This window comes from Amblyomma mixtum, chromosome 6, assembly GCF_055824585.1.
Source record: "Amblyomma mixtum isolate Tamu chromosome 6, ASM5582458v1, whole genome shotgun sequence".
Taxonomy (NCBI): domain Eukaryota; kingdom Metazoa; phylum Arthropoda; class Arachnida; order Ixodida; family Ixodidae; genus Amblyomma; species Amblyomma mixtum.
The window spans coordinates 15,801,625-15,815,366 of record NC_143017.1 but is presented as its reverse complement, the minus strand read 5'-3'; the positions used below and the strand labels follow the sequence as shown (position 1 = coordinate 15,815,366).

General features: G+C 47.7%; 1 protein-coding gene across 1 annotated transcript in view; it reads left to right on the top strand.

The window, feature by feature from the left end:
- Positions 1 to 13,742, top strand: part of LOC149338280 (uncharacterized) — a 273,452-nt gene that overhangs the window by 45,884 nt on the left and 213,826 nt on the right. The window contains exons 3-5 of the mRNA XM_089550727.1: positions 9,379 to 9,413; positions 10,793 to 10,870; positions 12,822 to 12,866. Of these exons, the coding sequence (XP_089406853.1) occupies positions 9,379 to 9,413; positions 10,793 to 10,870; positions 12,822 to 12,866 (158 nt within the window). The remainder of the gene's footprint in view (positions 1 to 9,378; positions 9,414 to 10,792; positions 10,871 to 12,821; positions 12,867 to 13,742) is intronic.

The following is a 13,742-nucleotide window of genomic DNA, read 5'->3' as shown; positions in this document are numbered from 1 at the left end:
TGATCAAAGATGGCAGCCCCCATGATACGCCGCTGTAAAGCGTCTAGAGCGGCGCTTCCCCTTCTCTTGGTTCCCCGCATGCTGTGTCCCCCTCCGACTCGCGGGTCCTCTGTGGCGTTCTTTTGTGCGGCGACCGTGCACCCTTCTCTCTAGCACACCGCCCGCGTCACATGCCTTATCTCTCGATGGAGCAGGTCGTTTACGCCCTGCATGCGCACGCGTAGTCTGCTGGGCTATATTGCAAAGCTTGCGAACCCTTGAGCGCCGCGGTGGCAATTTCGACAAATTACGCCGGGTCCTCAAATGCAGAAGCCTGAACCGCGCTTTTTGCGTTCTTGCAGAGGTGTTCGGACCAGCTGTCTTCACGCGTGGCCGTCTTCCGGAAACCTCGCCGGTTGAATTTCGCTGCCCGTCAAAAGTTCGCGCGTGGTCAACAGGTGCTAAGCCGCCGGCCCTCGCCTTAGTCGGCCCAGCAATTTTAACAGCCTCATCGTTTTTGCCATTTTTGTCGCGCAGCAAAGCCGCTGGTTCTTTGCTCAGAGTGCCAGGCGACGGCTCACCTGCAGAATCACTCGCTCCCGTGACCTCTGCTGTTTCCTCTGAGCGCAACAGCTCTCTGTCCTGAATTAGGCGTTTTGGGGCGGCGTCATCAACATTCCAGACTCCAGCGACAATCTGACTGGAATCGCTCTTCATATCTAACGCTGCGCTCTTACTTGGCGCTTCAACGTTGATATCTGGTAACTCTCCGTGGCGCTCTTTCCCGGAAAGCTGTCTTTCAGTGCGGCGGCATACAAGCTCAGTACCGTATTTCTTCCGCCGAACCTCCGCCTCATTTGCCATAGCGGCAACTGTCTCAGGGCTAGAACCAGCCATGTCACTGCTCTCTTGAGCGACTCTTTCGTGCGCAGCGGACCAACCGGGGTTCGTTGGCTGGTCGCTGACGCACTGATGGGAGCGCTGCCCGCTGCCATCACTTTGACCTTTGGAGTCGACTTCTACCTTTATGCCGAAGAAGCGAAATAGGGCCCTTTTCGCTACTGCATAGCTGTCGACCTCCTCGTCGGACAGGCGCGCTAATACGCCGCCGACGTCGCCAGGGAGAATGGCCACCAACATCATCGACCATTCACCCAGGTCAAGCTCCTCCTCACTACAAATTCGCTCGAAGTTTTCGAGGAAAGATCTAAAGCTCTCGCCTCTGCGGTAACTGCTCAGACGATCTCGAGCCCTTTTCCATTTTAGAAACTGCATCTTACGCATGAGCTCCTGCTGCTCTCGTTCCCGCAGTTCCTCAAGCTCAGCGCGTCTCCTACGACACTGCTCCTGCCATTCTCTCTCTTGCTCCTCTCGGAGCCTTCGTCTTTCCTGCTGCTGAAGCAGTTCTCTCTCTTCTTTCTCCTCGCGGAGTTTTCGCTTTTCCTGCGCCTCTTGCTTCTCTCTCTCCCGGAGAAGCCTTCGCGTTTCTTGCTCCGCTTTTCGTTCAAAAATTGTCTCCCACGTCTCGTCTGCCTCCTCGACTGTCACCTCCTCCGCCCGTATCACATCCAAAATCGCCTCTCTCGTTTTAGCGGGGCCTACTGATATGCCCAGTTCTTCCAAAATTTCAAGGAGGTCCTCTACCTGGAACTTCTCCATCGCGGAACGCACCTCGTGCCGCTGATCCCCGCTAAAACACAAAAGCCTCAGTTTGAAGCGAACAAAACACAAAACTGCCAAATTTTCATTTCCCAGAAATCCAAAATCCCGCTACTAACATCTGCCTGTGCTAGTGCGGTCTGGCGAAACAAATGGCAAACATCGGGCACTCACCCTGCCGAGATACAGCTGACGCCGTCAGTCCCGTAGCTGCCGGGGTCCGTTGGAGCCGGTGACCTGACGCGTCCAGCATTTCTCTGTCTTCGGAAACGTAGCTGATGCCGTCAATCACGTAGCTGCCGGGTTCCGTTGGAGCCGGTGACTTGACTTGGACATCTCATCGAGCGATCGAGTTGTTGGGTGCAGATTCTATCTCACCGCTGGCAACCAGTTATTAGGATCGGGTGAGCGTGGTCGGGCCGGAGAAGGGACGAGGAAGGCGGGAGACGGGGTTACGAAGGTAAAACAAAGAAGGACTTTATACAGGCTATTTACATGATTACAGGAGAGCAACTGAGAGGGACCCTCAGTGGATGAGGACTGCTTCGCTAGCGGGAGAGCACACTGGAGTCCTCAAAACAACACCCCGTTAAATAGCGCACAGATTCCCCAGATCCCTGTCTGGGGAAATAGTTCGAAGAATGACGTCCAATCAGACGGACAGTTGCGGCCACTGTTGATACCGCCCACGGCAGGGGCGGCGCTGGGCCGTGGTGCTCTGCCGCAGCTCGGTTGATGGGAGAGGGTAGAGGCTCAGTAATTAAACACTGCTGTCTTTCACTAAGCACGCCACCACTCTGTTCGTTGACCCGAGGGTCGACTCGGCCACGGAACGCCGCAATCGTCGCCGCATCTTCGGCCTTCGGCGATCTTTGACCTTCGCCGCTGCGACCATGGTCCCACGGTCCTGGAAGGTCGCTGCCTAATCCACTTAGGCAGGAGGGGAGGCATCACAGGTCCTACAGCACCCCTTTTTGAGCTTCGCCGCTACCGCCATGTTCCCACGGTCCTCGAAGAGAGGGGGGGGGGGGGGGGCATCCCAAACCCAACAGGCGATAGCATAATGCTCTCGTCCAGTAGCCAGCGATGTTGTTCATCTCTTCTCGCCGCAGCGGGCTCGAAACCCCGTCGCGGTAATATTTATTTTATATCTGCTGGGGCTGTTGCTGTCCTAGATTTTGCGGTAACCTTCAAGGTCAAGATTCACACAAACTCGGTGAGCCGGTTAGACCTCGTGAAGCAGTGCTTTCGCACAAAACAGAACGCAGTAGCAGGCTGCATGCTGAAAAAGTGCACGTGGACATGACAGGACCGGTCATAACAAGTTTCTGCACACTTAACTATATAAGTGCGCAGAGTGAGTTTATATTAGGTTTATATTAGGACCTGTTCGTGGATGGTACGAACAATCATCTACCACCACAAAGACACAGACCGATACAACCCTTAGAAGCACCGCTAACTTCAAATAGTGGTTTATTCGCATAAGAAATGCGATTTTTATATCAAAGCTTCACAGTCTGACTTCCACCGCAGAGACCACAGGAACTAGCAACAAAGTCACTCATGTACGCGATATCATTTGGTAACAGCGCCAAGAGGAGCTGCTTGCAGTCTTTCCCCGAAATTGCAATCCATTCGGCCTCAACGATGTAAGCTTCAAACGGTCTCGGTGAAATTTTAAAACAGCAGATTTCTTTTTTTTTTGCAGCGTTATGCTTCGATAATCTTGGCAGTAGGCTCCCAAAACTTTTTCCGCACATATTCTGGACATCACGTCCACGTTCTCGAAGTCAGATATTTGCGTGTTTTTCTTGCATGTTCCAATTCACATGTAAGTTTTATCTGATAACACGTTTTCTAGAGAGAAGAAGGTTTTTCTTTCATATTTCTTTGCACAACTGGTTACTTTCTTAACTGATTGTTCGGCCTTATGATTGTTCGCGCTGAAATATCGCGCAGAGCTGAATTTTGGCGATGAGTTTTGCATTATATCCTTACAAAAAAGTTTTAGACAGTGTATAGAGTGTCTATAGACTTCTGTCTATAAAGTGTATAGACTGTCTATAGACAAAAGTCTATAGGCAATAGAAATGCCATAGACAGTCTATAGACAACCTATAGATTTATGCCCATACACTTTTAGTAGACTTTTGTCTATAGACGGTCTAGAGACTATGAATAGATATAAAGCAATATCTATAGGAAGTCAATAGAGTCAATCAGAAGTCTATAGACTGTCTATAGACCATTTTTATAAGGGTACTATCTGAAAGTCACAATTAATTCGTAATTATCATCGTCTGCGGCGACACGAGGCCAAAACCTCAAGCGTTCGCAGCAGTGGTACCGATGGCGCCACCACGCACATTCTGGAGGAACGAGAGCTCTACCGTGGAGACAGGCTGAGGAGAAATCAACGGGAGAGCAGCAAGTGAAATGGGGATGGGAGCAATCGCATGGCAGAGATGTCTTATGCGCCGAGTATTGATAAAGTAACCGGAAAACACGCCGAGAAAGCTCTTTTAAATCAACTACGCAAGAACTTCCGCCCGATTGCGTTTACTCATATCCTCCACAGTAGAGCACTCGATCCTCCAGAGGCGGAGGGCCCGTGATGGCGCTACCGGTGTTACTGCTGTCAAAGCTTGCGGTTTTGGTTCGCCCTTGCCGCACACGCTGACGATTCCCAATTAATTCTGAACGAATGAAGGGAGTATCCCATTTAAACGCAATATAAAACAGAGCTGAATGCCAAATGCAAGCTCTGTGCTAAATATGTGGTCGAGGAAACATGGCTTTCGGCCAGAAGAACTTCAATTTTTTATGTGTGTGAGCGACGCAGCACTCAACAGATGTCTTCCACACGTATTAGTGCTAACTTTATAAAATGTTAATCTGTGTTGCTATCACGGGCCTAGTACTTTAAAACTGAAATAGCTGCGTTGTAACCTGACAAGTTTTTTTGTTGTTGTAAATGTAGTCCATCTCCAGACCATAACGCAGTAACGTAAATTGGATAAGAATAGTTGTGGAGCACCCATATTAGGTTTCCTTGGAAAAAATATCTGTTTCTATGAATACCCGTCACTTAAGCAAGTTTGGATGACATATAATCTAGATTGGTGCAAAGTGCTTTGCTTTAGCGGGAACGATAATCGCTTTTGTTTTACAATGGTTAATAACAAGCCGTTTCGTCGGCCAACTCACCTAGTTTAGGTATTGAATTGGCTGTGTTAAACAGTTGTTAACAGTGATCAGAAAGACAAAATACTTGTACCGTCAGCGTAGGTCACGAACATCGGCCTAGTTTCAATGGCAGCAATGTCATTCAAGTATACATTGAATAGAGAAGGTCGAGTAATGCTGTTCTGAGGAAAGCTAGGTCCACCGGTGCTTTATGTATTTGACTGAGATACCGCGCAATAAAACTTTTGACATGTTTTCAGTGAGCCGAATGAAATGGCAACAATCGTTTTTCCTCAAATCGGGTAACATCCAGCTCCTTCGATCGGAATGAAGGATAAAGCAATAAATTTGAAGGGACGCCATAGGGAAGGGTTCCGGAAATTTCGACCACCTGGGGTTCTTTAACGAGCGCTGATATCGCACAGCTCACGGGCCTCTAAAATTTCGCATCGATCGAAATTCAGCCGCCACGGCCGAGATCGAACCCATGTCTTTCGGGCCAGCAGCCGAGCGCCGTAACCACTGAGCCACCACGGCGGGTTAAAATGAAGCAATAAAGCAAATTGCTGGGCTAGTTGGTTCATAATGCGCAAAGGTGGAACCAGCGAAACAGCCGCAAGACAAGAACAAGGAGGCACACACACAACCTTGCTGGACTTACAATTCCTTTTTATTGTAAGTCCAGCGGTGTTGTGTGTGTGCCTCCTTGTTCTTGTCTTGTGTCTGTTTCGCTGGTTCCACCTTTGAAGAATGAAGCGAATGTGTAGAAATCTTAATTGATACGTAGTTCGAATGCTAGTTACTGCTTTTAAATGTTCAAGAAACAAGCTGAGAACATTAGAAGCGTCACTTATGAAGGGACCGTCTTCACAGATAGGAAAAGCCAGAAAGTAAACGGCAAACCTAAACACCTTGACTACACTTGTAGCACTGTTTCATGATAAGACCCGTGAAGCTGAGCTAAGAGCAAATTGCTAGAAATGGGAGTGGTACAAGGTCCGATGCATATATCTATCATTATGAAGGTGCGGTTTTTCGTCGTATTGTATCGAAGTCGAAATGAGGTAAAGCTTCAGCAATTCTAATAAAGCAACTGTGAGTAATCGAGATACTCGAAGCATTGTGAAAAGAGATAGGAGTGTAGTGATGCATGTATTCTTCAACACAGGATAGGACGGCTTCATGTGGCACTGAACAGTAGAAGATTTTTAAGTTAACAGAAAAACGAAACACTACTTTTTCCGCATGGGACTTAGTAAAATCTAAAACGTGCTCAGAGTTGCGTGCAAGGAAGCGGCCGTTAACAAAAAATGCTTTGAGTTCTTCTTACAAGCAAAGAGCCAGACTTTTGCCATAAGCCATTCACAAACACGGCAGGTCGGAAAGGTAAATAAGACTGCACCTCAGATCTGGTGTCAAGGGGATTTCCGACTGTAAGAAGGATTTTCTTGAGATTTTCTCTAATGCGAATGACCCACAAAACTTACGTACTTGCACTGTCGAGCTATCGTGTCTGAGAAAGACACATTGCAAATATCTGTGAGTCTTTGCATGAAAAACCGCACGCTTAAGAGCTAGGTATATTGATGACTCTGGTATCGCTGCAATTCTTAGCGATTCGCTTTTAGCTCGACTTGACAAGTGCTTTATGAAACAATAAGGGATACCACTGTAATCACGCTATTCAGATATGTCGATGACTTTACGGTGTTTTCAGAAGTCATTGCGGTTTTTCATCGATGACGCTTCTAATGCGCTCACAGTGTTTCGTGAACTTTTAAGAACACTTAACTAATATTCGAACAACCTGAAAAAAGAGAAATCATATTTCTTCATATTTACTTCCGTCTTCATCCAGATCAGACGTGCTGCATGTTCAAGCCACGTGGCGAAATACCACTGTTGCGACTTCGTTCATCTGACCCCGATCTTGTCAGAGATCTACTGCATGTTTTGTGAGTCTTAATGCCCTCAGAAATCAAGTCCTCTCTACATGTGCAAAAGTCTTTACAACTGTGAAACTTTTCCAGCAAGTTGTTCTGAAGAAGTTTTGAATAAGGTGTTCTGAAGAAGTTGCGTCCGCCGAAAACCCGGCGTCAATCAAGAGGCACCGTTTAAGAAAAAATTGCTGTCATTCAATTCGCTTCCCATAACAAGAAAAAAATAGTGCAATGGCAAGAAGCTGCAGAGGTCTTTTCGGCAGCAAACAAATTAAGTTTCCTGTGCACTTAATTTGGCGACAAAAGTTAGAAACGTTGCCAGTTGTGCAAAAAAACACACTACAAGACTTTTTGACTGTGCTGAAAACGTCGTATACCGGATGCATCTTGTACATATTGCATGTAGAATGCAATATGTAGGACAAGCAGGCAGGTGTCTGAGTAATAGGCTTCGAGAACAAGGTCGGGAGGTGCAGAATATGTGCGGTATAGGCTTGTCAACCCACAGCCACAATTATCTGTGGGTGCCGGTGTAAAAAAAATTGGCAGTGGTTTAGCTCTGGTTAAACCTGGAGGATTGCGAAAGCAACGAGGGGAGAGAGAAAGAGAGGCGATGGAGAGCGCGCGGCAGCGGCGGCGGCCCCGGCACGCTAGCTATGGGCTGCTACTGCGCATGCGCAACTGGCGAGCGCTGCGGCGGCACTTCTGAGTCACCCGCGCAGCGACGGCGGCGGCGCGCCAGCTGTGCGCCGTGGGACGTTACCGCTTCTCGCTCATGCGCAGTATGGCCTTTCGTCAGCTCAGCGAAATGGCTCGCCGACTCGCGTAGTGTTGCTTTCGCAACAAAAAAAAAAAGTTTTTTAAGCATTCATAAGCACCGGTCGACCCCTTACATCAGTGAGGCCAAATGGATCGAAATTTTTGGAAAAAGTGCTTTTGCAAAGACTCTGTGGATCTGTTATCAAGAGAACTTGGGTATCTTGGTGATATTTGTTGCTAGATTGTCTCGCTTCCGCACTTATGGTCAGACTGCGATGGTCTGGCATGAATGCCTCCTTCTTTCTTACGTGCAGTAAACAAATGTTCTAAATTAGCGCTGCGTCTGTGTGTCCTATATGTGCCTGTCGGGCTCACGTTGCGCATTTCTGATGTATATAACGTCGCCGCAGCTCCAAAAAAGAAAGGTTGACCTTGAACATTCAATTTACATGCTTTAGTTTCACGTTCAAGAATACTTCCGCATGGTATCTCTGAAGCGACGCTGAGGGCAATGCAATAAATTTTTGTTCTGCAGAAAAAATTGATTTTATGTCACTTCCCGGCCAGTGTGATGTTCCTTCGGCAAGAAATGCCGCTTGAATTTCGACACAAAAATACACTTAAAATTGATCTTGGCACTAAATCCTAATGCCATGATCAAAGGGCTCACCGCGTCGCGGTGGCTTGCAGTGCAGCCTGGCCTCAGAGCTCCGGAGCAACCGTCTCGACGTCATACCAGTTCGCCGGTGAAGCGGCTGGGGCGGCGATACCTGTCTTTCATGTTTTCATGTTTTGGTTTTTGCTACTTTGGAAAACTAAGTTTCTTTTAAAAACTTTATCTCTGATCGAAACAACAATATCTCGACAAAGGCCTAGTTCACTTTGCCATCAGTGACCATTTGCCAGTAATTCGCTGTATTTATTTTTTGCCCTTAGGGCCGAGGCTGGGGTAATGCTTAGGCCTGTAGAGCTCAGAGTAGATAATATGTAGTCTACCGGCACTGCAATGAGAGTGATTGTTTAATTTTTCAGGATAAAACATCAGCCCTTGTAAATAAGCTTCTCCTTGATCTCAATTTTGAAAAGCGCAGCAAGATTAAATCTTACCACCAAGCCCTGCCGTTTCAGTGATTTCAAGCGAATCCATTTTGGGAGTCGCGGAGCTTAAAACTAAGTGTTTTGAGTCTATGGCGAAAGTTAATACTCAAGTTAAGCAGCCTGGGAAGGGAACCTTAGTTTACGCTGGCAGCGAAGTATTTGAACTCTCAAAAGAATTAACTTTTCTGGGTAACCACGGAGCGCTGATCCGCATCAGTAGTTTGAAATAGAATTAGGAGAAAAATAATTGGGCAGAATACACTTCACAGGTCACCTGTAATGAAAGCAACTTGCCAGTACGTCTCAAAACGAAGCAATGTCACAGCTATAGTTGCCCAGAATTCACCTATGGAGCCGTTGGCGAACAGGCCCGGCACTAATTCGCGGGAAACGTATTGTGGCATTGACGCGAAAATGATGGATGTGATGGTATGAGGCTAGAATAAAGCAGATTGGTGGGAAAGAAAGGCGAAATAATGGTGTCCCAGTTATAATCAAGAAGCCGAAATTAACACAGGCGGGCATGTAACGCGGTGTAGCAAGTACCGAGGACAACGGACTTCATTCCAAGAGAGAGTAAATGTAGAAGAGGGCCGCAGAGCGTCAGCTGGGAAGGTGAGTTTAGGAAGTTTTCGGGGATATGGAGGGGGAGGTCTTTGTCCTGACAGCTTCGAAAACGCGGTCAGCAGGAGTTCACCGATCTACAGCGGCAGTGCGTGCAACTAACCTGGCTGCCGCCGCTGCGTGTTTGCAGATGCCGGCCCTGCTCCCGAGCCGCCCGAGAACCCTGTGAGTTTTGAAAAAATTTCTTACAAGAACCGCGCTTTCAGATGTGACAAGCAGTTTTGCACGCTTATTTGAAAAAAACCTAGCTACCCCTCAGCGAGGCCACAAATTGGTTACCACTGATTATCACTAGCCACCAGAACCTGCAATACATTACCTTGATTATTTATTGCCGCTACATTCGTGGCTTTCGTTTGTGAATGGTTTGCAGGAAACCAGTTGTGATTAGTTTGTTATGTTGGGCTTTTTACCCTAAATGCTATGCAGTGAATTGTCCTCCCATGTCTGATTGTACATTAAAGCTTTGTATTGTGTTTTATATTGTTCAACATTCGCGACTGCTGTCTTGGCATAAGCTGACAGTATGAATAATTAAATAAATAAATAAACGCGTGCTATCATCATTGCGGTGCGGTGCTGAGATTTAATTGAGAGCCCCAGACTGGTACATCTTTTTTAAGCCGTGTCTCTTGTTGCACATTTATTTCTAAAACAACAAATTGGGCTGGAACGTTTTGGCTGGCTAGTTGGTTGAGCGTCCTGCATCGAACAGCGCGAACACAGACGCTATGCTCATCTGTGTTCGTTTGTTTACTCGTCTCTTGAGCTTGTCTGCTTTCGCGCTGTTCGATACGCGATGAAACAACAAAGGCATTGTCCCAAAAATGTCTAGACATTATATATATGCATATTTGAATTCTTTATTAGGGTTATTAGCCCTGTGGCAAGACAAAACAAGAAGGCTGGACACCTGACGGGGCCTCTGCGTCTCCAGTTGCCGCAGAGAACAGTAACATTTAACAAATAAAAAAAAACATTTGGTACGAACATTGCGCCGGACTCTAAGCACTACAGAAACTCACACGACGATTAGGTTACCCTGTAATGCAAACTTTTGGTGAAGCTGTCTAGAAATTTTTGATCTCCCGACATATTGAGGTGAACCATTTGAGAGAGACATGTATATATGTACAGTTATAGATCATTCTTTTGATTCTGAACACGTATACGTTCTTCGACTAGCACTCCCCTGCAGTCCTCCACGTCAAGCGCAATCACGCCGCCACTGAGCTCTTCTCGGGCAGGGCTTTTCGCAGCAGCTGGATCACACAGAACGTGCCACATTCGTGGGCTGTCGCCATTACTAACTTCTAAACTATCTTCCACCCAAACGTCTTTGTAATGGTTCTCCTGCATTCGCTCGGCCGGTTACGTCGACGACTTACGCACGCAAAACTAACGAACGAAACAAAGAAAAGGTGCTTACCATCTTCCTTGTAGACAGACACCAATACAGTCGGAATTGTGTGAACTGTATTTTTTGAAACCGTGTGACCCGTCAACCTGCCGTATCTATAATTTTCTATGTACCAAATTCACAGGAACCGACCCACGGAGCAGCATCACCCGAGCCTCTCCCATACCCCGAGTACCCGCTCTTGACCGTTCCTGGCCCGAGGGTAAGCAATGCATTGCTTAGCTGTGCCTTTGATGACGTCAGTGATTTTATTATGCCTTCGAGAGCATTCTACTATCGCGTTCAAATCGTTAAACGTTTATAGGAAGCTGCAGTAATATGGGAATATATCCTAACCTCAAATCTTATCGCCTGGCCTCCCAAACGAAGTCAGTTGCAAGCAATGTTATTCGATTGGGCAATGAGACTAAATACGGATACGTGCGCTTACATTACGTGTTTGGGTGCTGCGCTGCTCTGCTGGGTTAAGGTGGTTGTTGGTGTGTGTTCTTTCACGCAAAAGCGAAAGGAGTACATACAACAAGGCAAGTGCTATAGCAGGTGTTGAAATCGGTGGGAATTGGGTTGCTTCGGTTGGGTTGCGACCCACGTTTCTCTTACCGAGCAGCCTCTTACGATGAAATGGGCTGCCGTCTGACACGGTGGCCCGTTGGGCAGGTGAGCAGTCTGCGACAAACACCAGCTTGGGACAGACAGACAGACAGACAGACAGACAGACGGACGGACGGACGGACGGACGGACAGACGGACAGACGGACAGACGGACAGACGGACAGACGGACAGACGGACAGACGGACAGACGGACAGACGGACAGACGGACAGACGGACAGACAGACAGACAGACGGACAGACAGACAGACAGACAGACGGACAGACAGACAGACAGACGGACAGACAGACGGACAGACGGACAGACAGACGGACAGACGGACAGACAGACGGACAGACAGACGGACAGACAGACAGACAGACAGACGGACAGACAGACAGACGGACAGACGGACAGACAGACGGACAGACAGACGGACAGACAGACAGACGGACAGACAGACAGACAGACACAGACAGACGGACAGACACAGACAGACGGACAGACGGACAGACGGACAGACAGACACAGACAGACAGACAGACAGACGGACGGACAGACGGACGGACAGGCAGACAGACAGACAGACAGACAGACAGACAGACAGACAGACAGACAGACAGACAGACACAGACGGACGGACGGACGGACGGACGGACGGGCGGGCGGGCGGGCGGGCGGGCGGGCGGACGGACGGACGGACAAACAAACAAACAAACAAACTAACAAACAAACACAGACAGACAGGCAGGCGGACAAACAGACAGACAGACAGACAGACAGACAGACAGACAGACAGACAACGCAAATGTATGTCCGGCCTAAAGAGAGAGTTTCGACATTCTCCGATTGGTTTGGAACCGCCCCGAGCAACGTAAAGCCCACAGCTAACAGGGACTCAGCCATGAGCAGTGGGAGGGGAAGCTGGCTCACACAGAGCTCCCCCTTCAGCGCCAGGTGATTGGTCAGTCCTGGAGGGCCGTATTTTCCAATGGTACCTCTGACCTGGGTGAACCAGACGCTTTATTACTTTATATTAATAAAGTTTACAATCTCTTGCGCGCTGTGCATTGTACATCGTCTTCTTAGAGCTTAACCTCAATATCGTCGCCAGACGTTCCGACGACCCAGCAAAGGAAAACCATGAGGCAACGAGGCGAAACACATTCTTTCGGACGTCTGCTCGGTTTAACCACGTTAAAACCCTGCCAATTTATTTACTGGGGGCTTTCGCCTTCTCATATTTTAATATGGCTTTCGCCAGTGCTACTATGCACCAAACGGAAATGATTCAAGTGCATCCCCTGAAGCACACAGTCTGTTTTCATATTTTGTGGACATCAGATGATATACATCACCCCGTTGGGAACAAAGATCAGAGATAGTTTGCTAATGTTTGCAGTGGCTTGTAATACCGGTGGTAGGGAATACGCAGTGTTCAAATTCGTTTCAAAATAAACTTTTGCAAGAAATTAATCTCCTCCCAAGAAATTATGAACAACGTTTGAAAAATTTTGGTGTAGCCATCACGAGCCATCAGCCTTATGTATGATGCCTTACAGGGTCCTCCTGGTGAACATGGACTCCCTGGACGACCCGGAGACCGTGTAAGTAGGATCAAATGATCGAGCCTGTTTTGCTTCGGTTCACTTTGGCTTTGTTTGGCTTGAAAAGGTAAAAATATATCGAGTTCTTCAGTGCGAAAGTTGATTTTTCGCTTTTCCTTGGAAAGCTGCTAGTAATGGGATGGTTGCGGCATAGGGCGTTCTTAACCTTAGCTGCTTGAAGGAAAACATTTCCAAAAAACTACGTTGTGCTTTCGACATTGAGAAACAAGTGTGGGGCCTGTGCCTGGCGATATCGCAGCAGAATTTGTTCGGTTCACTTCATAACGGATGCGAAAAGCCATACGGCGATAGCCCAACGTGCGCGGCGAAAGAATTGATGAATACTGCGTCGTGGCGCGCCAAACAAAACCCCGCGTTAAAAAAAAAAAAACTGGGGTTACTTAAGCAGTGCCTTTAAGGATATGACACGGCAGCATTAATGGGCCCCGGCAAGCGTCTCCACTTGATCTCGCTAGCATATTACCCGATCACGTGCTTTACTAATGTTGCCAGTTCAGATGACAAACCAATGTCACGTTACACAAGCATACAGTTGTTCGCGCGCACTCACCCCCCACCGACGTGCAGTTTGCTGCTCGCTTATAAGTACTCTTTTAATTAGCGCCTTTCTAATCACACACGTACTGATTAGCATAGACTCATAAGCTACCACATCTTGCGGAGAAGCCCACGACATACGTACAAAACCAAACCATATGAACGTGGCTGCGTGGCCTCGGGGCAGCGTGCTGACTCGGAATGCATGAGGCAGGGATTTTATTCCTCACTAGACAACGCTAATTTCTTTTCGGTGAAACTAATTTAGTTTATATGTTGACATGTCGTAACAACGTTTTAATCGTGTTGTTACCTTGT